General features: G+C 41.7%; 2 protein-coding genes across 4 annotated transcripts; both read right to left on the bottom strand.

Annotated features, from left to right (window-relative positions):
* Window positions 1-1,289: 1,289 nt before the first annotated feature.
* LOC135539841 (uncharacterized protein C22orf15-like) lies at window positions 1,290-5,864 on the bottom strand. Of its 3 annotated transcripts, none has more exons than XM_064966024.1 (5): window positions 5,582-5,864; window positions 5,229-5,315; window positions 4,298-4,420; window positions 3,995-4,066; window positions 1,290-3,827 (listed from the first exon to the last, which is right to left on the bottom strand). In XM_064966024.1, the coding sequence occupies exons 1-5, from the start codon at window positions 5,604-5,606 to the stop codon at window positions 3,688-3,690; spliced, it is 447 nt and encodes a 148-aa protein (XP_064822096.1). In that variant the 5' UTR covers window positions 5,607-5,864; the 3' UTR covers window positions 1,290-3,687. The 3 variants fall into 3 exon arrangements, with proteins under 3 accessions (XP_064822096.1, XP_064822086.1, XP_064822104.1); XM_064966014.1 differs by having other exon boundaries at window positions 3,995-4,069; XM_064966032.1 differs by lacking the exon at window positions 5,229-5,315 and having other exon boundaries at window positions 3,995-4,069.
* A 2,376-nt stretch (window positions 5,865-8,240) lies between these two features.
* On the bottom strand, window positions 8,241-18,071 carry LOC135539856 (adenosine receptor A2b-like). The gene is made up of 4 exons (XM_064966044.1): window positions 17,935-18,071; window positions 16,047-16,129; window positions 13,021-13,744; window positions 8,241-9,781 (listed from the first exon to the last, which is right to left on the bottom strand). Exons 3-4 carry the CDS (start codon window positions 13,353-13,355, stop codon window positions 8,758-8,760), a joined length of 1,359 nt encoding a protein of 452 aa, XP_064822116.1. The 5' UTR covers window positions 13,356-13,744; window positions 16,047-16,129; window positions 17,935-18,071; the 3' UTR covers window positions 8,241-8,757.
* Window positions 18,072-23,700: the final 5,629 nt, after the last annotated feature.

Genomic DNA, 23,700 nt, shown 5'->3' on the forward strand with positions numbered 1-23,700 from the left:
GTGGATTGGCCGGAGGCTGTTTACCAGGAGCAGCATGGGGAGTTCATAATTCATCACAGACTTGCTTGAGACACCAGACTAACGGCGGTCCAGTGTTTGCTTGTCTAACCCATGCTGACAAGAGACATTTAAGTGTGACATTTTGTAACTAATCAGCATTTCACTCAAATGTGTGGCATGCATATGCAATGCTTAACATTGTCTACTACAAATGGACAGTTATACAGACACTCCTGTTATGTCTATGGCTTCCTCTAACTTCGAAATGTTAATTGTAAACTGAAAATAACTATGTTTTAAGTTCTGCTGAGTGGAAGATTGTAGAACAGTGGCTGGCGGAGATGAGAGACGCTAAGGGGCGAGGTGCTGAAGGAAACTGAGCCACTCGTAGGGTGGTCGTGAAACAATCCTTTTGTATATACACTGAACAAAAAATATAAACGCAGCATGTAAAGTGTTGGTCCCATGTTTCATGAGCTGAAATAAAAAATACCAGAAATGTTCCATACACACAAAAACATATTTCTCTAAAATTTTGTACACAAATTTGTTTACATCCATTTTAGTGAGTATTTCTCCTTTGCCAAGATAATCCAGCCACCTGACTGGTGTAGCATATCAAGAAGCTGAGGACTATTTCTGTCTGTAATAAAAGCCCTTTTGTGGGGTAAAAACTCATTATGATTGGCTGTGCCTGGCTCCCCAGTGGGTGGGCCTATGCAGTCGCAGGTCCACCCATGGCTGCACCCCTGTCCAGTCGTGAAATCTATAGATTGGAGCTTGATGAATTTATTGAATTGACATTTCCTGATATGAACTGTAACTCGGTACAATCTTTGGAATTGTTGTATGTTGCTTTTAGATTTTTGTTCAGTATTGTTCACAGTTCAACTTGTTCCCCTCTACCAAGACAGTGTAGAGGCTTGTGTGTTTGGAGGACCCTCTGCGCTATATTGTCTATTGCCTATGACAAACTGCTCTGAGGTGATTCCCCAGCCTGACATCGGTTCTTTTTTCAATGTGGGTCTAACCAATGCTAACAATTATTTATTCCAAAGGAACAGACAATTGGACATTGCTGAAATGTGTTTTAAGTTTGACATTTGTTACGAATTTGTAGTTCACTCAAATGTGGGGTGTGAATATAAGCATTGCTTACAATTGTCTTCTACAAAGGGACAGTTATACAGACTCCTGTCATTTCTATGGTCCCCTCTTCAAAACATTAATTGTGTTAAGTGCAAAATATATGAGTACAAGAGACACGGTAAAGGTTTATTTTACTTGATTATACATTCAAAATGGGAAAGGGATATGTTTAAAGAATATGTAAAAAATACCCTCTAAATGAAATGAAATACATAAGAATTTGTGTGAGGCAGGGGCAATAGGGAGGGGGTGGGAACGGGATATATCGACAATGTATGAAATTGAAATATGAACTGTAAAAAAATGTCATGAGTTGAGTAGAATACATGACATCAAATTTTTTGTCTACTACAAAGGGACGGTTTCACCTTTAACTTGTATGTATTGTAATTTAGTCCATCTTCTATCACCTTAACATGCACAGTAGGTATACAGGGAACATACAGACAGTGGAGCCATTGTGCTGTGATGGTTTGGGGCTCACGCTATCCTGTAATTTCTTTCACTGTGTTGTTTTCCACATCTTGTACAGGTGTGGCAAGCTTCTTTTCAACTGGAGCCATTTACTTTCCAATCTGTGTTTTCCGGTGATTGTATTTCAAATATTGGGAAAGGCCTGTTCCAGTTACGTTCTGTTCACTGAACAATTTTCTGCACGTTCCCAGCTGTAGGCGATTGTGATTGGGCTACACACAAACAGCGAGGCAAAAATATAAAATAAGGTATTGATCCCTCTGTGGCAAAATTATAGGCCTACTCGTGGAGTAGTCTTCTGAATTATTTCACTTATTTTTGAACAGGCAGCAGTAATTCTATAACTTTGGCAAAAGTGTTTAAATGTATCAGGGGTGCTGGGATACATCCAGCACCCTTCCCGCGGCTATGATTCTATAAGGAAATAAATTATGAACTCTAATGCTGGAGAGATGAGAGTTGCAGGCTCATGTTCATCAGAGCAGAGAGAGGGACAGAGATCATAAAAAGTTATGTGAGAGATACAGGTGTGCTTCTCTCTCTCACCACAGCAAAGGCCACGCATTGGTCTATAGGCTACATGTTTCTCAAACAATAAACCCGGGCCGGACCGATTCAAATCAATTCGTGGAGTATCAGACACTTTTTCACATTACGTTTTTAAGGGGCAGGAGAATTACAGAGGAAGCAACTTGAATGAACTCTGATTGCTTTTATTATAATGTTTACTTTGCAAACTGACAGTTATTTTTTATGGCAATAGAGATACCAGATCTTGACAAATGGGTTTACGGAATGAAAGTCCAAAACGGAGAGGTGCAGGATCCTGTTCTGCGCTCACCCATCCATCCCGACCAACCACTCTCCTTTTGTTTTTGCCTTTAACCTTCTGTCTCATGTAACCGTACCAAACTTTACATATCATACTAATTTGCATGCCCCGGATGTACTTTTACTATGTTACGTCTAGTCTATGAGACCAGGCTCAGCATTAAGACAAGGAGATTTTTGCAGCCTGATAGGGCCGAGTGCAGAATTCAACAACAACTCACTTGGTTTCTTTTCCAAACAAGATTCGTTTCACTTCTTTCAATTCTTCATCTGGAATATGTGTCTCCAGTATCTTCTCCAAAGATTCAAACTCAGACCCCGGCATTGTGAGGCTCCTTCTGTACAAGTTCCACTGTCCAAACCTTGTGCTTCTGTTAGTGAACTCGATAGCCAAGTAAGCCCACCCCGTCGTCTATTGGGCAAAATAAACAGTCATATTTTTACTTTTGCTGTGGTTATGCAACCTGTCCGATTCTATCACGTTTCTCTGTCATATATCATCATGAAAATGATGAGTCACGCTTTACACAGACTACAGTTAGGAAGTCTATGACAGGTCAGGTACAGTATAGACAAAGCTTGTATTGTATAGAAAACTATGTGGTATAACACTAGGCACCGTATCTAGAAATATATATGCTACCTTTACTAGTTGTTCAACAATTGTTCTATTTTATTTTAACTTGTTGTGAATACATGGATAAGTAGATTTATGCATTTAATAAGTGGTCCATATAGCCTAATTCTCACAAATAGTCCTATATGAGTACAAAATGTTTCTGGACCTATACCAGCCTCTAGTATGCACAGCAGACATGCAACAATCTTACATTACCCGTTGGGATATTTTGGAATGTTAATTTATCTGTAACGGCGTTCTTCGTTTGTCGAAAGAAAGTCGGACCGAAATGCAGGGTGGTGGTTACTCATGTAGCCAAACCTAAACTAAACACACCCCTAATCAACCACAATCCAAATGCCTACAAAAACCCCAATACGACAACACAATAACATAAACCCATGTCACACCCTGGCCTGACCAACTAATTAACTAAAACACAAAATACTAAGACCAAGGCGTGACATTATCAACCTAAATGTACCTTTGTTAAAAAATAATTGGAGTGAATAGTACCACAGCACCAACACATTTACTGTATTAGTATGTGGATCACATCGTTTTATTCATGCATGTCCATCATCATCATTTTCACCTTTCCTCCTCTCCTCTCATCATAGACAAAGTTTTCCAGAATGGCTCTTCTTGTTTCCAGCGGTGGCCTTGCTCCAGGTCTGGTTAACAGAGCCTTTCCTTGACGGAACACCCTTTCTGTCCCGCTCCTTACAGGGGTTGGACAGCTTCTTTAGGACCTCTGAGGTAGAACAATTGTACAAAAGTAACACGGGTGCAGACAGTACATACAAACGTACATATTAGCCACCCCTTTTCATAGTCTTAAATCAGACTTGATGTGGGTTTGCTCAAGGCAAGGGCGGTGCACATGTACAGTAACTAGGCAAGAGAGTCATTTGGCATTACCTGCTAACTCAGGATGGCTCTTGTCCAGGTCATTTAAGAGTGGCACATACTTCTGCCCTTCAGTCCCGTCTCCTTCTGGGGGCAAAATATGAAGTGAATTAAAGTTAATCCGTTTCATTACTGTAAAATATCTTTAGAAATAATAACATTTATTGCAGCCATGTTAACAACCTATCTATAACATATTAGTAGGCATAGTAATAGTGTTTGGCAAGCAATGTGAGAAACCAAACTTTGATCCCATGGGATTTTTAATATGGGCATGTGAAGCCTAGTGCCTTCATCATATTTTGAGAGACTCACTGCAGATGCGTATGAGAACGTAGCTGTGCCTCTTCTTCATCAGACTGCTGGCCTGCTCCATGCTCTCCTCCTTATCACTCAGGTTCACCAGCTCCCCTGTCCGGTCCATCAGGTCCACACAGTCTGCAGAATACATCTTCAATGTGACCTTTACACTGGGCTGTCTTGGTCTATTACATATTCACTTATGACATTTACTCAGTCAGGAAACAACCTGGTGGAGTTACCATATAAACTCAGCAAAAAAAATAAATGTCCTCTCACTGTCAACTGCGTTTATTTTCAGCAAACTTAACGTGTAAATATTTGTATGAACATAACAACTGAGACATAAACTGAACAAATTCCATAGACATGTGACTAACAGAAATTGAATAATGTAATAATAATTGTTCAGAGACACATCTGCAGTCTTCATGCCTCCTTGCAGCATACCTAAGGCACATTCACGCAGATTGGCAGGGACCTTGGACATCTTTCTTTAGGTGTTTTTTAGAGTCAGTAGAAAGGCCTCTTTAATGTCCTAAGTTTTCATAACTGTGACCTTAATTGCCTACCATCTGTAAGCTGTTAGTGTCTTAATGACCGTTCCACAGGTGCATGTTCATTAATTGTTTATGGTTCATTGAACAAGCATGGGAAACCGTGTTTAAACCCTTTACAATGAAGATCTGTGAAGTTATTTGGAATTTTACAAATTCTGTTTGTAAGACAGGTTCCTGAAAAAGGGCCGTTTATTTTTTTGCTGAGTTTACATTAAACCTCACACTGCAATGTACTGTTTAATGTATATCCAGTACTGTTTGTATCACTCTTTCATACTGTAACCACACTATCAGGTTGAATTAGGAATGTGATATTTGATGAAACACATCAGAAGTTGAACTGTAAATTATTTTTCTCTATGGGGGGGAGAAGTACAGGACAGTACCTTGAGGATCCAGATCACACCTCTCCTTCAAACTGTGGATGAAGTTTATCATCCTGCAGTTCAGGTTAAACAATTCTGTTTGGGCCTCTTTCAAAGTAATAAAAAAGAAGTATTTTTGTACACATCCTCTATCTATAACCCCATACTTCATTAAAGTAACCTGATTGTCACATCTAAATCCCCACAATGATTTTCTTAAAGTTTTTATTCTCATATGATCCGTTTATATCAACAAAGCTCTCCATTACCGTATGTCGGACATTTCATTATAGGTCAGCTGTTGACCTCCACAGAGATGATGGAATTATGCTCAATCAAATCATGATGATGATATAGCGCCATCTTTTACTTACCTCCAAACTGCACTGTGACAAACATTTCTCCTTCTCTCTATACAAAATACCTCTATAGCTCCCTCCTGTAATGTAGCTACAAGCAGCTGAAGCACTCGCCTCTTCCATAGAGCCAAAAGAAGTAATGAGTTTGGGCTAAGCACACAGTCCCACAATAGGGGGTGTTAAATCAATGTTGTTGACTACAATCACACTTAGTGACAAAGCTTTGGCACTGAGGGATTGGCCATTGTGAATGGCTTCTGCAGTTGCTCTGAGCAAACCAACAGTTGACAGGGTAAATATTCTGTTTGGAATTTTAACCAGACATGTAAACAGTTTTGAACTGTTGCAGGGACCTCACATTCCCCCATGGTCGATAACCCCCCTGACACCCACTCTTCTCTCTTCTCCTTTCAAAAGATGAGAAGACAGGAAGCCTTTTATGTGAAGGGACTGTTTTTGTTTGTATCCATGGAGTCAATATACAGACAGAGTTTTTACTGCTACTTGTTGAACACTGTGGTCTGACAGCTATACTGTGGGGATGACTTATTGTCAGCCGACCACTAACTGAAATCGAAAACAAGACTGTGTATGACCTATAGAGACAATGCTACACTACTATCTAGCGAATTACAATGGCAAACCAGTTGTTACCACAAGCCTCATCACAACAACTCTAAGAGAGCAATATGCTGTCTTTATGCTTAAAGATATTAGGGGCAGGAATCAGCTTTTCCTCTTACTTCACAAATACCACACAAGTTGTATTGAATACACTTCACACATTCTCTACTTACCACCATAACAATGACAGGTACAGTAGATCATCCGAGGACCTAAGTCCATTCATGGCAAGGCCTGCTGACTTGTATATGCTACATCAAGCAGGGCTGGTGAGAGTGAAACCATCAACACTGAACTATGAATAAACTAGTGTTTCCCCCTCTATGACCATGAAGAGAATTACATTGCTCAAATCACACTAACAATCAGGTGAGCCAAGAATACCAGACCATCGAACACTTGATAGATTGTACAGTGAATGAGGCACGAGAACCACTTAGTGACAGAATTAGATTAGTCTTGTTCAGTGAGCACCATTAATCATGGCCAAATGTACAGTACACCATGTACAGTATCAGGACCAATGGTCATCACTGAGTCATGACAGGAAGGTAACATAACCCCCCAGGTCACTTAGGACAGTCACAGGTATATCATTTTACATTAGATTTGAGTAATTTAGCCGACGGTCTCATCCAGAGCGATTTACAGTAGTGAGTGCATACATGTTCATACGTTTTCTTATATCAACAGTGGAGGTTAGTACAGTAACACTGGAATAAAAATAAATGTGAATGAGGATGACATTGTAAAACAGGTAAGTGGTGAGTGAGAGATGTATTGGTCAGAATGGCCACAGCTAAAAGGGTGAGTTGTTGAAATCTGATTTAGTAATGTCAGAAATGGGGGGAGAGACAATATGTTGTTGTGCAGAAAACACCAGTCAACTAGGCTGGGAGCATCTTTTAAAAAACATTCAAATGTCATTTCAGGAAGCCCCTGGGAGAATATCAAAAGGAGAATGCCCTGTAACCCTGTAACCTAGAATCATCAGGGAATTTGGATAAAAGCTGGGAAAGCTGGAGAAATCTGAGGATCTCACAGCTTGTGATAGGGGACATAAATCCCCATAGAGGGCCTGTCTGCTCTCGTCTGCTCCCTCCCCAGACTCACCAGCAAGCCTGCCTCCGGAGCTTCACTTCCCTTTGTCCAAAACTCCTCCCTGCTTGGAGCAAAGCCATGGTGAGCCCTAGAACTTTCTCTGCACTTATTGATCCATAGTTGGGAAAGCGTATTGATCAATAGTTGGGAAAGCTTATTGATCAATAGTTGGGAAAGCGTATTGATCAATAGTTGGGAAAGCTTATTGATCAATAGTTGGGAAAGCTTATTGATCAATAGTTGGGAAAGCTTATTGATCAATAGTTGGGAAAGCTTATTGATCAATAGTTGGGAAAGCTTATTGATCAATAGTTGGGAAAGCTTATTGATCAATAGTTGGGAAAGCTTATTGATCAATAGTTGGGAAAGCTTATTGATCAATAGTTGGGAAAGCTTATTGATCAATAGTTGGGAAAGCTGTACAGTAATTGTAATGCGTAAACAGCGCAACATGGAAACGCAAACAAATACACTTAGAGATGACAATTACATACCAATATTTATTTTCAAACAGGAGGTATTGCGTCCTGTATTGCATCTGAAAATGTGAAAATGCAGAGAATGCCATAGCTATGTAACTCTTGAGAGTATATTCAGTGAAAAATGTAAGCTGTATGTGTCATTGATTAATTATTTTGGCCATTTAATTGTCTGTGTAATCTCAACGATCAGCTCAACAGTTTTGGTTTGTGTTACTGACAGTTAGACAAGTTGAGAAAGTGCCCAGTAGTTTAGATATTCCTCAAAATAGTTTAAACCCATTATCATTTAAAAACACGCAGATAATTTTTTGAGCATTCATACATTTGCAAGATCATAAACCTGAACATCTAAGAGATTGCTCTTATCATGTCCATCTGTATGGTGCACAAACATTCTAAATCAAGGCAGTAGTACCGTCCCCTCATCAAGAACCTGGAACATCCCTGCCATCCCCAAACACACAAGATTCATCATAAAGGTGATTTATTAAAACCTCACCAGTTATCGTAGAACAAACGTCAATTGTGAGGATTCCGATTTAAGCACCAGACACGTCACAGAGCAAGAGAATAAACATCGTAAACAGAATCACATTTAACCATTCGAGTCACATTAACATTTCTTCCATAAATAACTAAAATGATTTTTGTTTGCAAATTTAAATAGAATTGTTCATGCCCCCAAAATAAGTTGTTCTCTTCCGCATTGTGAATGTACAGTAGGCTTTGCATGCCTGCCTTTGTGTAGGTCCTCGTTTCGTGCTCATTCAGGACCAACGGTTACAATCCCTGGCGATAGAATGCCTCCAAGTATGTGGAATTAGACCATCTGGATACAAACAAACTCTGATCCTCAGATTGTGAGCCTGACTGCCCAGTAATATACTCTGAGCTGACTCAAAATGTACACATCAGCAGTAATTTCACACCAAAGGCCAGGTGATAAGGATCCTTTGTAGCTGTCTAATGCCCATTCTGTGTCCATTAGGACACCTCAGTGAGCTCAGTGAAGCAGGTTTTATGTTTATAGAACAGTGTTTTGACCTGGACAGGGGAGAGATCCTGCCTGTCCTTTACCTCTTCCACCTCCGGACCTTTCTGAGACTGCTGCTGCTGGTCCCCATACTGCAGGGGATGACATAACGGGTGTGTATGTGTCTGTCTGAGAGGCTGTGGCACAGGGGGGCTTTCCCTGTCATTGTGGGAGCTAATCACGGTAAGAGGGTGGTTGTGAATGGGCGCTGACTTCAGAACGCCGCCTGCAGGTTTGATATGGCTATGACAGGGGTGGGAGCTCTCACAGCTGCTGCTGTTGTGCTCGGTAAAGAGGTCGAAGCGGAGGCCATTGGCCTTAACCCTTACTGAGCCGCTGATACTGTTGTGGGTGGAGGTGTGGCTGCTGCCACCACTGTCAAACAGATCCCGGCGGAACAGGACATGGCGGCGGATGACCCTCTTGAAGGTGTGGCGGAACTCCTGGATGCGGTTTGCGTAGATGAAGGGGTTGACCACTGAGTTGCCGTGAGAGAGGATGATGGCAACGTATATGATCCAGAGGGGCGGGCGGGCACACTGAGGGCAGAACAGGGTGAAGCAGTTGATGATGTGCAGCGGCAGCCAACAGATGGCAAACAGGCCCACGATGATGGCCAGCGACTTGGCCGCCTGGACCTCCTTCTGCAGGGTGGAGTGGGACTTCCCCCCATGGACAGCCTTCAGTTCTATGAGCTTCAGCTGATGCCGAGCTGCCATGAAGATCCGCAGGTAGATGACCAGCATGAGCAGCAGAGGCATCAGCACACAGGCGAAGAAGTTAAAGTAGACCATATAGTCCATGACCACCACATCCTCAAACAGGCACTCCATCAGGCCTGGGGGACAGGTGCTGTTGGGGCGCTCAGTGGACTTATTCCAGCCCAGCATCGGGGTCAGGCCGATGATGATGGACAGCACCCAGCAGACAGCAATTATCCCCTTGGCACGCTGGCCTGTCACCAGGCTATTGTACCTGTGGAAATAATAAAGATATGGACTGTCAGTAAGACACACATTATGGTCTCTCTTGGCTGGAGGAGGATAAATTGTCTCTCTGGAGGGTTAGACTCCCCCAGAGGTTAAGGGATAGTGAGTTAAATAATAAACACTATAATAGTAGGCATATCATCAGCTAGGTTTCCACCAATTTGCGACCAATTTTTATGAGAATATTCTAAAATCTTTATTAAACAATATGCACATTTTCCCACCAAAGATGTTTCCATCAAACAGACTTTTTGCAGATAAAAGGCTGTGCGTGATGACATTTTCAAATCTACTGATGGTTTTGTCACAAAAACTGTTGTGGTATTCAGCAAATGTGCCCACTCCAGTCTTGACACATGCACTCTAGCCAACAGCTCACAGATACAGCAGGTAGGCTACCTACATTATGAGATTATTATGGATAAGAGCAATATTATTTGTATTTGTCAAATGGCAGCCAAGCATCGATTATCATGTCACCAGAATAAGACCCTTGATAATTATTGGAAAGGAGCATCAAGCTCATCACCTTTAACATCCACCACACTGCGAAGTTCATCATCAATTCTTTCATCTGTAGCCTAATAAACTGCATGCTTTCCCGAGTCGTAGTGGGAGGACCACACAACATACACTACATGAACAAAAATATGTGGACACCTGCTCATCTAATATCTCATGCCAAAATCATGGGCATTAATATGGAGTTGGTCCCCATTTGCTGCTATAACAACTCTTCTGGGAAGGCTTTCCACTAGATGTTGTAACATTTCTGCGGGGACTTGCTTCGAATCAGCCACAACAGCATTAGTGAGGTCGGGCACTGATGTTGGGCGATTAGGCCTGGCTCTCAGTCGGCGTTCCAAATCATCCCAAAGGTGTTCAATGAGGTTGAGGTCAGGGCTCTGTGCAGGCCAGTCAAGTTCTTCCGCACCGATCTCGACAAACCATTTCTGTATGGACCTCGCTTTGTGCACGGGGGCATTGTCATGCTGAAACAGGAAAGGGCCTTCCCCAAACTGTTGCTACAAAGTTGGAAGCACAGAATTGTCTAGTATGTAATTGTATGCTGTAGCGTTAAGATTTCCCTTCAGTGGAACTAAGGGGCCTAGCCCAAACCATAAAAAACAGCCCTAGACAATTATTTCCCCTCCACCAAACTTTACAGTACCTATGCATTCGGGCTAGTAGCGTTCTCCTGTCATCCGCCAAACCCAGATTTGTCCGTCGGACTGCCAGATGGTTTAGCGTGATTTATCACTCTGGAGTCCAATGGTGGAGAGCTTTACACCACTCCAGGCGACTCTTGGTATTGCACATGGTGATCTTTGGCTTGTGTGCGGCAAGTCGGCCATGGAAACCCATTTCATGAAGCTCCCAATGAACAGTTATTGTGCCGGCCTTGCTTCCAGAGGCAGTCGGAACTCGGTAGTGAGTGTTTCAACTGAAGACAGGCGATTTTTACGCAATATGTGCTTCTGCACTCGGCGGTCCCAGTCTGTGAGCTTATGTAGCCTATCATTTCCAGCAGAGCCATTGTTGCTCCTAGAAGTTTCCACTTCACAATAACAGCACTTGCAGTTGACCGGGGCAGCTCTAGCAGGGCAGAAATTTGACGCTGACTTGTTGGAAAGGTGGCATCCTATGACGGTGCCATGTTGACAGTCACTGAGCTCTTCAGTAAGGCCATTCTACTGCTAATGTTTGTCTATGGCGATTGCATGGCTGTGTGCTCAATTTTACACCCGTCAGCAACAGGTGTGGCTGAAATAGCCGAATCCACTAATTTGAAGGGCTGTCCACATACTTTTGTATATATGGTGTATCATTGCGTGACTCTAAGTTTACTTCGACATGATGGTTATTATATCAATATTTGCGCATAAAGGCGTTTGCACTGCTTTTCTTGCGTAATTAATTTTACAGACACAAAGAGATTCCACCATGTTGAACTAACAAATTGTCTGTCGGCATATATAACATTGCTCGGTTGTGACTTGTTTCATGCGTCAGGTAATTCATCTGCATGAAATGTTTGGATGGAAATGTGGTTAGACTATCTTTTTATGGGAAAACCTCTCATCTAAGTTATAAAAAGAGACTTAAAAACAAAACGTCAGTATTTAGAAGGGAAGTCTATTTCAAGTGTCTGTTGGTCAGTGTGGGAGTGCAGCTGATTTTTTTGGGCCTGTTTCTGTCACATTCTCTAGACGTTGAGGTTCAAAGGTTAGCTGTGAGAAAACAGCAACCCCCACGTGCAGCAACACAGACATGCACAAATGCCCTTAACACATCCCAGGGACACAACAGAACAGCAATCTTGGACGCAATAAAAAGGGAGTGAATGGCATGTTGTTTTTAGGTAATGCACACTATCAAATATGCAAGTAGGAGTGAGGTTGAAAAGAGTGTGTGAGCAACAATCTACACACAATATCCAGAAAGTGTATAAGTAATTACTGATTAATAATACATTTTAGGGAATAATGTAATTTATATATCAAGGAAAATAAATGACTGGTCTGAACAGCTATTTTATTTTTTACATGCTTATAGTTCTGAATGGGGATCATGGTCTGTATAAACTATTAGTAAGAGGAGATTACAGTTAACTGGTCTTGGGTGAGATGGCCTCCTAGGAGACTATAGCTGGTTCCACTGAGGAAATCAAAAGCTCATCTGGCCATTTGGTCCAAAAACCTAAAGTTCATTTAAAAATAGCCTCTGGTACTCTATTCTTAAAATATCTCACACAGATTTTAAGATTAAGAAACATGTAGTAATGTGCTACTGGCATAAAGCATGAACTACACAATGTACCTGCAACCTGGGTAGGCAAATCAATCAATAACCCTATACAGCCTCAAAGGGTAGATTTAAATCTTTGAAAAGCCTAACCAAGGGGTGGGAAACTTTTTGACTCGAGGGCCACATAGGGATTTCGAAATTTGGCCGCTCTAATTTCTTGTGGGCCAATTTGTTAGTCAGTATCAATTTGCGGGACAGAAAAATGGCAGTTATTTAAAATATAAAGGGTCCAATATCATTTCTACATACTTTCTACTTTTTTTTAACCTAAAATAATACTTTCCCCCCAAAAGTTGTTTGCTCACCCCTGGTCTAACCTCTTTCTCCGTATATGGGAGTGGAAAGCAGCGCGACAGCAGCAATATGTTTAAAATGGTTAGCACACTCTCTGTTATGTTCTTACAATTTGGAACTGACCTGAGGGGCATCTTGATAGCGATGTAGCGGTCTATGGCAATGGCCAGCAGGCTGAAGATGGAGCTCTGGGTGAGCACCAGCACAAAGCAAGCAATGAAGAGGCAACCATAGAAGTTGGAGCAGAAGCCTGTGCTGATGACGATGGCAAAGGGGATACCCAGCACTCCCACAGCAATGTCTGCCACCGCCAGGGACACCACAAAGAAGTTGGTGATGCTCTGCAGGTTGCTGTTGAGACAGACGGCCCAGCAGACCAGCACATTGCCCAACACAGACAGTACAGCTATCAGCAGCTCCAGCACAATGTAGATGACAGATGCAGCATTGTTCAGCATGGTGAGAAGAGCAGCGAAGTCACTGAGGAGGAGGGAGGACCACTCTCCTCAAGGTCCATAGCTGCAGCCTGGCAGCAGTTTGCTTACTCTATAGGGTGTTTCTCACTGCCTGGCACTATGGCTGAGCTCTCCACACAGAGACCACTTCACTTTAAAGCCTCTTAGAAGTCCCACACAGTTGGTGGTCAGAGAAGCAGTCCAAAGGCTAAGGCATTCTCCTCACTTAACATATAAGGCATGACAGTCTCCTTTCTGTTATGGTATCTGCTGTCCTGTCTGGCCCTCTCCTCTCAAGTCCTTCCCCGCCACTGTTTGAAGATTCAGCCTTGTGAAACTCAGATGGGGCTCAGACTGAGCCAGGAAGTGATCACATGGGCGTCATACTGCTGCTGATAAAGGGAAGAAAGAGTAAATAAAGTGGAAATGCTGAATGCAGAAATGACTACACAAAATACCAGTGAATAAGAGACTTTCCATCAAATATTAACCACATTTGAAGTCAAACAATAAATTACAATGTATTGTCTGCCATGATACTCTGGAATTTCCAATGTAGCAAGTCAAATAACAATTGTACTGTTTACTTTACATAGACAATGTACTGCATTCCCCATACAACTGCCGGTCATTATCATTGATATTTGATCTGAACCAACATAAAGATCTGCAATAGTGAGCACTGACATCTGACTACAGTATACTGACTACATTATACTACCTGAGCAACTGCAGTGGTCATGTTAACACATGATAACTGACTTTCCACCAATCCTCCTTTTTACCATTAACAACAGTCACTAAACTGTAAACCAGGGCTAGAGGAAATAATGTCATGATGACACGGTGGTGTTATGGAGCCACTATCACAGTGACAGTTAAATGTCAGCTGTACCAGAGAGAGGAAGCAGTCAGATGCTTCAGGGACTGGAATTTTCTATGTCCCCCTGAGATCATCCAATCCCTGCCTGATAAGGAGAAAGTAGTCTTGAGGACATCCAGAGACAGAATCACTAAATGAGGTTATCAGGACACCAAATTAAGCATTCAAATTTCGTTAGAGAAGGGTGTCGTCATGCTCAAGAAAAACAAAAAAACTAATAAAAACAATTAAAGTAGTACAGTATGTGGTTTGGGATTACAGCAGGCATAATCTACACTTGAAATGACAATTGTTTTAAACAAGGTCTAATTTGTCAATCAACTGTGGTCACTGTGCCACGCTCAATTTCCCTGGAATTAAATATGAGTGTGAAGAGGTTTCCAAACTCCTTTCACACAGAACTCAGATCATGTTTATGGAGAATACCCACAGTGAAGCCAAGGATGTTTTCTGAGGTTACTCATGGTTTCAGGAGAGAGCAGTTGAAACATTTCCATTCAGGTGGGACTGAGGTTTTTTCCGACCAATCTCAGTTATGGTTTTAAATTTATCACACACATACAGTATAAGGCACAGAGGCTGCTGTTGCAAATAGTGTCAGTCTTGGAGCACATGTAACCCAACAGTGACAGATCTGATAGCCATAGACTAGTATACTGTAGGAAAAACCCTTTGCATTGCAAAAAGCCTATAATGCAGTTGTGAAAAGAAAAGGCAACATTTTGTTCACCCTCACACAGACCTAGTCACAAAAGGACCAGGGAAGGTACAAAGTGGTACCTTCAATATAGAGTTTACAACTGGATTAGAAGTGACATCTCAATGTGACTGCATATGTGACCGTCTCAGTCACCTTACAACAGCAGTCAAAAACGAGGTAATAACAGGGTATTTCAGTTGTCCCCTTTGACAGCACTTGAGGGGTATGAATAGTCCAAGTATAGTCTATAATGTTAAATTCATTTTTATTCCATTGTGAAACAGCTGGAGCAAACAAGAGCTCTTGACTGTATTCTGCTGAACAGTGGACCCTGGTGGTTGGATTTAAACCAAGGGTAGTGCTTTGATACTGCATCTCAGATTTAAAGTATTATTTAAAGTAACTGTCTAGTGTTTCCAGATTTCTGTGAAATATGAAGGGTCATTAATTACGTGAAATTGTTGTAATTCCAATAAATTATGATAAAGCATGTTAAAAAGCAGCTTTTCTGTGTTGGAATGGTGAAGACGTACCCCAACAACAGAAGGGTGTGGGTGTATATGGGTCATAAAATAATTATGTAAGTAGACCACTGATTGGCCAGCTCATCGATGACATCATCCTCTATGAGGAAATAGCAAACATTTTATAAATGGTCTGTTTGCGATACAAGTTTGAGGATGGGTTAAAAAAAACAACGTTATATCACATTTATGCTTTGGTCACAAATATGAGCATAGGATGAAACAAAAACATTATTTGGGTAGGAGTTAACAGAATATGAATTTATAAATGTTAGATTTTCTCTGGACAGTTACTTTAAGCTTGACACAAAATGTTCAAGCTTGACACAAAAAGCTAATTAAATCATTCCCATGATGATAAACCAACTGAACATACAGGGCCTCAATAAGTGCACATTAATAGCTTCATGTAAGACTGTTTGCTGAAGAAACCAGAGAACATAAGGAATCTGACTCCCACTTTAATACACTTACCTGGAGAGGTAAAAACCACTGTGGTAAAATGGAAACCTTATATACTTGGCACACCCATCAACATTATCCTTACCAGTAAGTGACAGTATTAGTATCCCTAACTATCTACTCACCTCCATTCTGTAGTTCACTATCAGAGGGAGTATTTGTTTATTTGGATCCCCAATAGCTTTTGCAGAAGCAGCAGCTACTCTTCCTGGGGTCCACAAAAAACACAAAACATGACAAATAACAAAACACTGATACACTGCAAGACAAGGACAGTCACATTCATGTTTAAATACAATGCTTTACAAACAACATAACATACAAGGGGATCTATGTAAACATAATATCTAGAAATACAGAAAGTGATGAAAAAACTTCCCAAAATGTATTGGGCACAATTATCCATAATATACAGTGCCTTCAGAAAGTATGCATACCCCTTGACTTATTCCACATTTATTGTGTTACAGTCAAATTCAAAATCTATAAAAATACAAAAAACCTCACCCATCATAATGACATAATGACAATGTGAAAACATAATGACAATGTGAAAACATAATGACAATGTGAAAACATGTTTTTAGACATTTTTCCAAATTGGATAGAATTCCAAGTGTTTGGACTTCTAGTTCACCCTTCTAACTCCATTTTATTCATCTATTATCTATTAATTAATCCAAATATGTAAGCGCTTTGCACACCTGGATTGTACAATATTTGCACATTATTCTGTTCAAAATTCTTCAAGCTCTGTCAAGTTGGTTGTTGATCATTGCTAGACAGCCATTTTCAAGTCTTGCCATAGATTGTCAAGACAATTTAATTCAAAACTGTAACTAGGCCACTCAGGAACATTCAACGTCATTTTGGTAAACAACTCCAGTTTATTCTGTATTTGGCCTTCTGTTTTAGGTTATTGTCCTGCTGAAAGGTGAATTTGTCTCCTAGTGTCTGTTGGAAAGCATACAGAACCAGGCATACCCATAACATGATGCAGCCATCCAACATTCTTGAAAATATGAAGAGTGGTACTGAGTGATGTGTTGTGTTGGATTTGCCCCAAACATAACGGTTCATTTTCAAACCATTAAGTTGAGTTCACTCTGCCATTTAGGTTAGTATTGGGGAGTAACTACAATTCTCAGTTTTCTCCTATCACAGCCATTAAACTCTGTAACTGTTTTAAAATCCTCTTTGGACTCATGGTGAAATCCCAGAGTTGTTTCTGGCAACTGAGTTAGAAAGGATGCCTGTGTCTTTGTAGTGGCCAGGTTTATTGATACACCATCCAAAGTGTAATTAATAACTTCATCATGCTCAAAAGGTTATTAAATGTTGGATTTTTTTTTATACCCATCTACCAATAGGTGCCCTTGTTTGCGAGCCATTGGTAAACCTCCCTGGTCTTTGTGGTTAAATCTGTGTTTGAAATTCACTTCTCGACTGAGGGACCTTACAGAGAATTGTATGTTTGGGGTACAGAAATTAGGTAGTCTTTCAAAAATCATGTTAAAACACTATTATTGCACACAGAGTGAGTCCACACAACTTATTATGTGACTTAAGGAAATCTTTCCTCCTGAATTTATTTAGGCTTGACATAATAAAGGGGTTGAATACTTATTGACTCAAGATATTTCAGCTTATCATTTTTTATTAATTTGTAAAAAAGTCAAATAACATAATTCCGTTTTGATATTGTGATATATTGTGTGAAGGCCAGTTACACATAATGTCAATTTAATCCATTTTAAATTCAGGCTGTAACAACAAAATGTGGAAGAAGTCAACGGGTGTGAATACTTTCTAAAGGCACTGTAAGCCTTGCATAGGCTGTCCCGTGTCTGTGTACCTGGCCGAAAATAATTTTGATTGCACCAGCACTAACTGTTGTATAAACTTACATTGTCTAACAAAATGTTTAATTAGGCTATTCATTAAATAGTTAAAATAATCTAAATGCAAACCCCTTGACTTTATCCAATTCTATGTTCAATAAAAAAAACGTACCTTTTTAAATGTATGCCTCGTCGTATTCAAAATTAATTACAATCTTTTTAGAAATGTGTTTGCACCATATTTATAATTATCCTCGAAAACCCGTTGTGAAGAATAAGAAATGGGAAACTCAATTTGTTAGGCTACTTGTGCGCTCCGCTCCCACTGTTTCACTACCGATTCTCCGTTCAATACCTCAGGCTGACCAGATTTACACCACGTGATCGCATGGTCAGTGTTCGTGCGGATAATTACTTTTCTACACTAAACCGAGCAACACAGAATGAGAAAACGGACAGTTGTTTTGGTTTTAGACACACATTTTAAAACGGATTTCTTATTTTTTCTTATAAACGCAAACACAATTTGATATTTTGATTTTCAAATGTGGGTGGGGTTAAATGTGGAATGCCTGTCATTGGCCTGGCGTTGCCGGACCTCGAACATCGCTTAACCACAGCTCCTATCTTGGTTCATCTGCACCCTTCCAGTCAGTTTGTGGTGGAGGCCGATGCTACTGATGTTGGAGTGGGGGCGGTTCTATCCCAGTGTTCTGACCTGGACCTCAAGATACATCCCTGCGCCTCCTCCTATCACCTCAACGGAAAATAACTAAGATGTGGGGAATCGTGAGCTTCGGGAGGCACTGGTTGGAGGAGGCGGAACACCCATTCATTGTGTGGATCGACCACAAGAACCTGGAGTATCTCCGCACCGCCAAGCGCCTCAACTCCAGGCAAGCCAGATGGGTCCTGCTGTTCACACGGTTCAACCGTACTGGCCGGGATCCAAGAATGACAAGCCGGTAATCGGATGTTTATGTCTAACACTGTCTGCGCTGTGGTCCTGGAGTGGGCCCATTCCACCTGGGGTCCCGTAAGACCCTGGCCTTCGCGCAACAACGCATTTGGTGGCCTATGATGGTTCCGGATGTCGCCGCATTTGTCTCCGCCTGCACGATCTGTGCTCAGAATAAGACTCCTCGGTAAGCTCCGGCTGGTCTTCTGCAACCACTGCCTGTTTTCCAAGGCCGCTCACTTCATTCCTCTCCCCCAACTACCCTCGGCCAAGGAGATGGCCCAGCTCATGGTGTAGCACGTCTTCCGGATCCATGGACTGCCCGTGGACATGGTTTCCGACTGGGGGCCTCAGTTCTCGTTCTTGAAGGCGTTCTGCGCCCTCATTGGGTCGTCTGCCAGCCTCTCCTCTGGGTTCCACCCCAGTCCAATGACCAGTCGGAGCGAGCCAACCAGGATCTTGAGACCACTCTGCGCTGCCTGGTCTCCTTCAACCTCACCTCCTGGAGCCAGCAGCTGGTGTGGGTCAAGTACGCCCGCAACACCCTTCCCTGCTCTGCCACGGGCTCGAGCTGTTTTGCAAGGAGGAATGGGAAAAAATTTCAGTCTCTCGATGTGCAAAACTGATAGAGACATACCCCAAGCGACTTACAGCTGTAATCGCAGCAAAAGGTGGCGCTACAAAGTATTAACTTAGGGGGGCTGAATAATTTTGCACGCCCAATTTTTCAGTTTTTGATTTGTTAAAAAAGTTTGAAATATCCAATAAATGTCGTTCCACTTCATGATTGTGTCCCACTTGTTGTTGATTCTTCACAAAAAAATACAGTTTTATATCTTTATGTTTGAAGCCTGCATCTGGGTCTTACCTTGATTCCCGATAGAACTGCTGTTATTGTAAATGGTTAGCTAGTTAGCTAACTGATATATTCTAGCTAGTCACCTCCAAAATGATTGGCAAAATACTTTATAAATACAAATACTGAGCTATATTGTAGGCCTACGCAAAAAAAAGTATATTTTATACAATTGCTCAAATATGTTTAAGTAATTTAAAAAAAGGTGTCAATTATTGGCACCCGTTTTCAATACTTTGTGTACCTTGCCCTTGTGAGGATAACAGCATTTAGCTTTTTTCTAGAACTCAGATCATTCCTCCATACAGAATCTTTCCAGAGCCTTGATATCCTTCTGTCTGCACTTATGGACTGCCCTCTTCAATTCAAACCACAGGTTCTCAATGGGGTCAAGTCCGGAGACCGAGATGGTCATTGCAAAAAGTAGAATTTGTGGTAAATTAACAATTTCTTTATGGATTTTAATGTGTGCTTGGGTCATTGTCTAGCTTTATGATCCACTTGAGGCCAAGTTTCAGCCTCATGGCTTAGGCAACCAGGTTTTTGGCTAAAATGTCCTGGTACTTGGTAGAGTTCTTGATGCTGTTGACCCTAACAAGAGCCCCAGGACAAGGGGAAGCAAAACATCCCTATAAAATCAAAGATCCACCACCATATTTTACAGTAGGTATGAGGTTCTTTTCTGCATATGCATCCTTCTTTCAAAGCCAAAACCACCACTGGTGTGTGTAGACAAAAAGCTCTATTTACAGCTTATCTGATTATAGCACCCAGTTCCAATCTTAGTGTCATGAGAATTTTCAATCCCAATGATAATAACTATCAATCAATCAATAGCTTTGACCAATCCCCAAGGTTTGTAAGATCGTGGGTATAATAATAATTAGGCAAAGACTCAGCTTTATGCAAAAGGTCTGTACAGTTTATTCAGAGAACGTTCTAAAGTCAAGAATACAAAGACATCCATTTTATACCAGGCTCCTTAATTATGCACATACTTTCACACAAACAGTAGATATCCTATGCACATACATACACACAAACAGTAGGTGAGTTTTATCCTTCTCCATAGTTCTCACCACTGTGTATCACTACCTAGCCGACAGTTCCATTCCCCAGAGATTAGGGGAACCTTGAGAAGTAAGGACGTCAGAGGACAAAAATCAGTTAACCACCTAACTGAGGAACTCAATTTAACTTTGTGCAATACCCTAGATGCAGTTGCACCCCTAAAAACTAAAAACATTTGTCATAAGAAATTTTCTCCCTGGTATACAGAAAATACCCGAGCTCTGAAGCAAGCTTCCAGAAAATTGGGACGGAAATGGCGCCACACCAAACTGGAAGTCTTTCGACTAGCTTGGAAAGACAGTACTGTGCAGTATCGAAGAGCCCTCACTGCTGCTCGATCATCCTATTTTTCCAACTTAATTGAGGAAAATAAGAACAATCCGAAATGTATTTTTGATACTGTCGCAAAGCTAACTAAAAAGCAGCATTCCCCAAGTGAGGATGGCTTTCACTTCAGCAGTAATAAATTCATGAACTTCTTTGAGGAAAATATCATGATCATTAGAAAGCAAATTACGGACTCCCCTTTAAATCTGCATATTCCTCCAAAGGTCAGTTGTCCTGAGTCTGCACAACTCTGCCAGGACGTAGGATCAAGAGAGACACTCAAGTGTTTTAGTACTAGATCTCTTTACACAATGATGAAAATAATCATGGCCTCTAAACCTTCAAGCTGCATACTGGACCCTATTCCAACTAAACTACTGAAAAAGCTGCTTCCTGTGCTTGGCCCTCCTATGTTGAACATAATAAACAGTTCTCTATCCACCGGATGTGTACCAAACTCACTAAAAGTGGCAGTAATAAAGCCTCTCTTGAAAAAGCCAAACGTTGACCCAGAAAATATAAAAAACTATCAGCCTGTATCGAATCTTCCATTCCTTTCAAATATTTTAGAAAAAGCTGTTGCGCAGCAACTCACTGCCTTCCTGAAGACAAACAATGTATACGAAATGCTTCAGTCTAGTTTTAGACCCCATCATAGCACTGAGACTGCACTTGTGAAGGTGGTAAATTACCTTTTAATGGCGTCAGACCGAGGCTCTGCATCTGTTCTTGTGCTCCGAGACCTTAGTGCTGCTTTTGATACCATCGATCACCACATTATTTTGGAGAGGTTGGAAACCCAAATTGGTCTACACGGACAAGTTCTGGTGTGGTTTAGATCTTATCTGTCGGAAAGATATCAGTTTGTCTCTGTGAATGGTTTATCCTCTGACAAATCAACTGTAAATTTTGGTGTTCCTCAAGGTTCCGTTTTAGGACCACTATTGCTTTCACTATATATTTGACCTCTTGGACATGTCATTCGAAAACATAATCTTAACTTTCACTGCTATGCGGATGACACAGCTGTACATTTCAAAGAAACATGGTGAAGCCCCAAAATTGCCCTCGCTAGAAGCTTGTGTTTCACCCATAAGGAAGTGGATGGCTGCAAACTTTCTACTTTTAAACTCGGACAAAACAGAGATGCTTGTTTTTAGGTCCCAAGAAACAAAGTGATCTTCTGTTGAATCTGACAATTAATCTTGATGGTTGTACAGCCGTCTCAAATAAAATTGTGAAGGACCTCGGCGTTACTCTGGACACTGATCTCTCTTTTGACGAACATAATCAAGACTGTTTCAAGGACAGCTTTTTTCCATCTACGTAACATTGCAAAAATCTGAGACTTTTTGTCCAAAAATGATGCATAAAAATTAATCCATGCTTTTGTTACTTCTAGGTTAGACTACTGCAATGCTTTACTTTCCGGCTACCCGGAAAAAGCACTAAAGAATCTTCAGTTAGTGCTAAATACGCCTGCTTAGAATCCTGACTAGAACCAAAGAAATGTATCATATTACTCCAGTGCTAGCCTCCATACACTGGCTTCCTGTTAAGGCAAGTGCTAATTTCAAGGTTTTACTGCTAACCTACAAAGAATTACATGGGCTTGCTCCTACCTATCTTTCTGATTTGCTCCTGCCGTACATACCTACACGTACGCTACGGTCACAGGACGCAGGCCTCCTAATTGTCCCTAGAATTTCTAAGCAAACAGCTGGAGGCAGGGCTTTCTCCTATAGAGCTCCATTTTTATGGAATGGTCTGCCTACCCATGTGAGAGACGCAGGCTCGTTCTCAACCTTTAAGTCTTTATTGAAGACTCATCTCTTCAGTGGGTCATATGATTGAGTGTAGTCTGGCCCAGAAGTGTGAAGGTGAACGGAAAGGCTCTGGAGCAACGAACCACCCTTGCTGTCTCTGCCTGGCCGGTTCCCCTCTCTCCACTGGGATTCTCTGGCTCTAACCCTATTACAGGGGCTGAGTCACTGGCTTACTGGTGCTCTTTCATGCTGTCCCTAGGAGGGGTGCGTCACTTGAGTGGGTTGAGTCACTGACGTGATCTTCCTGTCTGGGTTGGCGCCCCCCCTTGGGTTGTGCTGTGGCGGAAATCTTTGTGGGCTATATTCGGCCTTGTCTCAGGATGGTAAGTTGGTGGTTGAAGATATCCCTCTAGTGGTGTGTGGGCTGTGCTTTGGGAAAGTGGGTGGGGTTATATCCTGCCTGTTTGGCCCTGTCCGGGGGTATCATCGGATGGGGTCACAGTGTCTCCTGACTCCTCCTGTCTCAGCCTCCATTATTTATGCTGCAGTAGTTTGTGTCGGGGGGCTAGGGTAAGTTTGTTATATCTGGAGTACTTCTCGTCTTATCCGGTGTCCTGTGTGAATTTAAGTATGCTCTCTCTAACTCTTTCTTTCTCTCGGAGGACCTGAGCCCTAGGACCATGCCTCAGGACTACCTGGCATGATGACTCCTTGCTGTCCCCAGTCCACCTGGCCGTGCTGCTGCTCCATTTTCAACTGTTCTGCCTGCGGCTAAGGAATCCTGACCTTTTCACCGGACGTGCTACCTGTCCCAGACCTGCTGTTTTCAACTCTCTAGAGACAGCAGGAGTGGTAGAGATACTCTTAATGATCGGCTATGAAAAGCCAACTGACATTTACTCCTGATGTGCTGACTTGCTGCACCCTCGACATCTACTGTGATTATTATTATTTGATCAT

This window comes from Oncorhynchus masou, chromosome 1, assembly GCF_036934945.1.
Source record: "Oncorhynchus masou masou isolate Uvic2021 chromosome 1, UVic_Omas_1.1, whole genome shotgun sequence".
In the NCBI taxonomy this organism is placed as follows: Eukaryota; Metazoa; Chordata; class Actinopteri; order Salmoniformes; family Salmonidae; genus Oncorhynchus; species Oncorhynchus masou.

Coding starts and splice junctions, on each gene's coding strand:
- LOC135539841 (XM_064966014.1), bottom strand. CDS start 5,606: ATGTTTGTCACAGTGCAGTTTGGAG. Junction 4,070..4,297: donor CGTTCTCATACGCATCTGCA/GTGAGTCTCTCA, acceptor TTTTGCCCCCAG/AAGGAGACGGGACTGAAGGG. Junction 3,828..3,994: donor GAGCCATCCTGAGTTAGCAG/GTAATGCCAAAT, acceptor GTTCTACCTCAG/AGGTCCTAAAGAAGCTGTCC.
- LOC135539856 (XM_064966044.1), bottom strand. CDS start 13,355: ATGCTGAACAATGCTGCATCTGTCATCTACATTGTGCTGGAGCTGCTG. Junction 9,782..13,020: donor GCTATCAAGATGCCCCTCAG/GTCAGTTCCAAA, acceptor TTATTTCCACAG/GTACAATAGCCTGGTGACAG.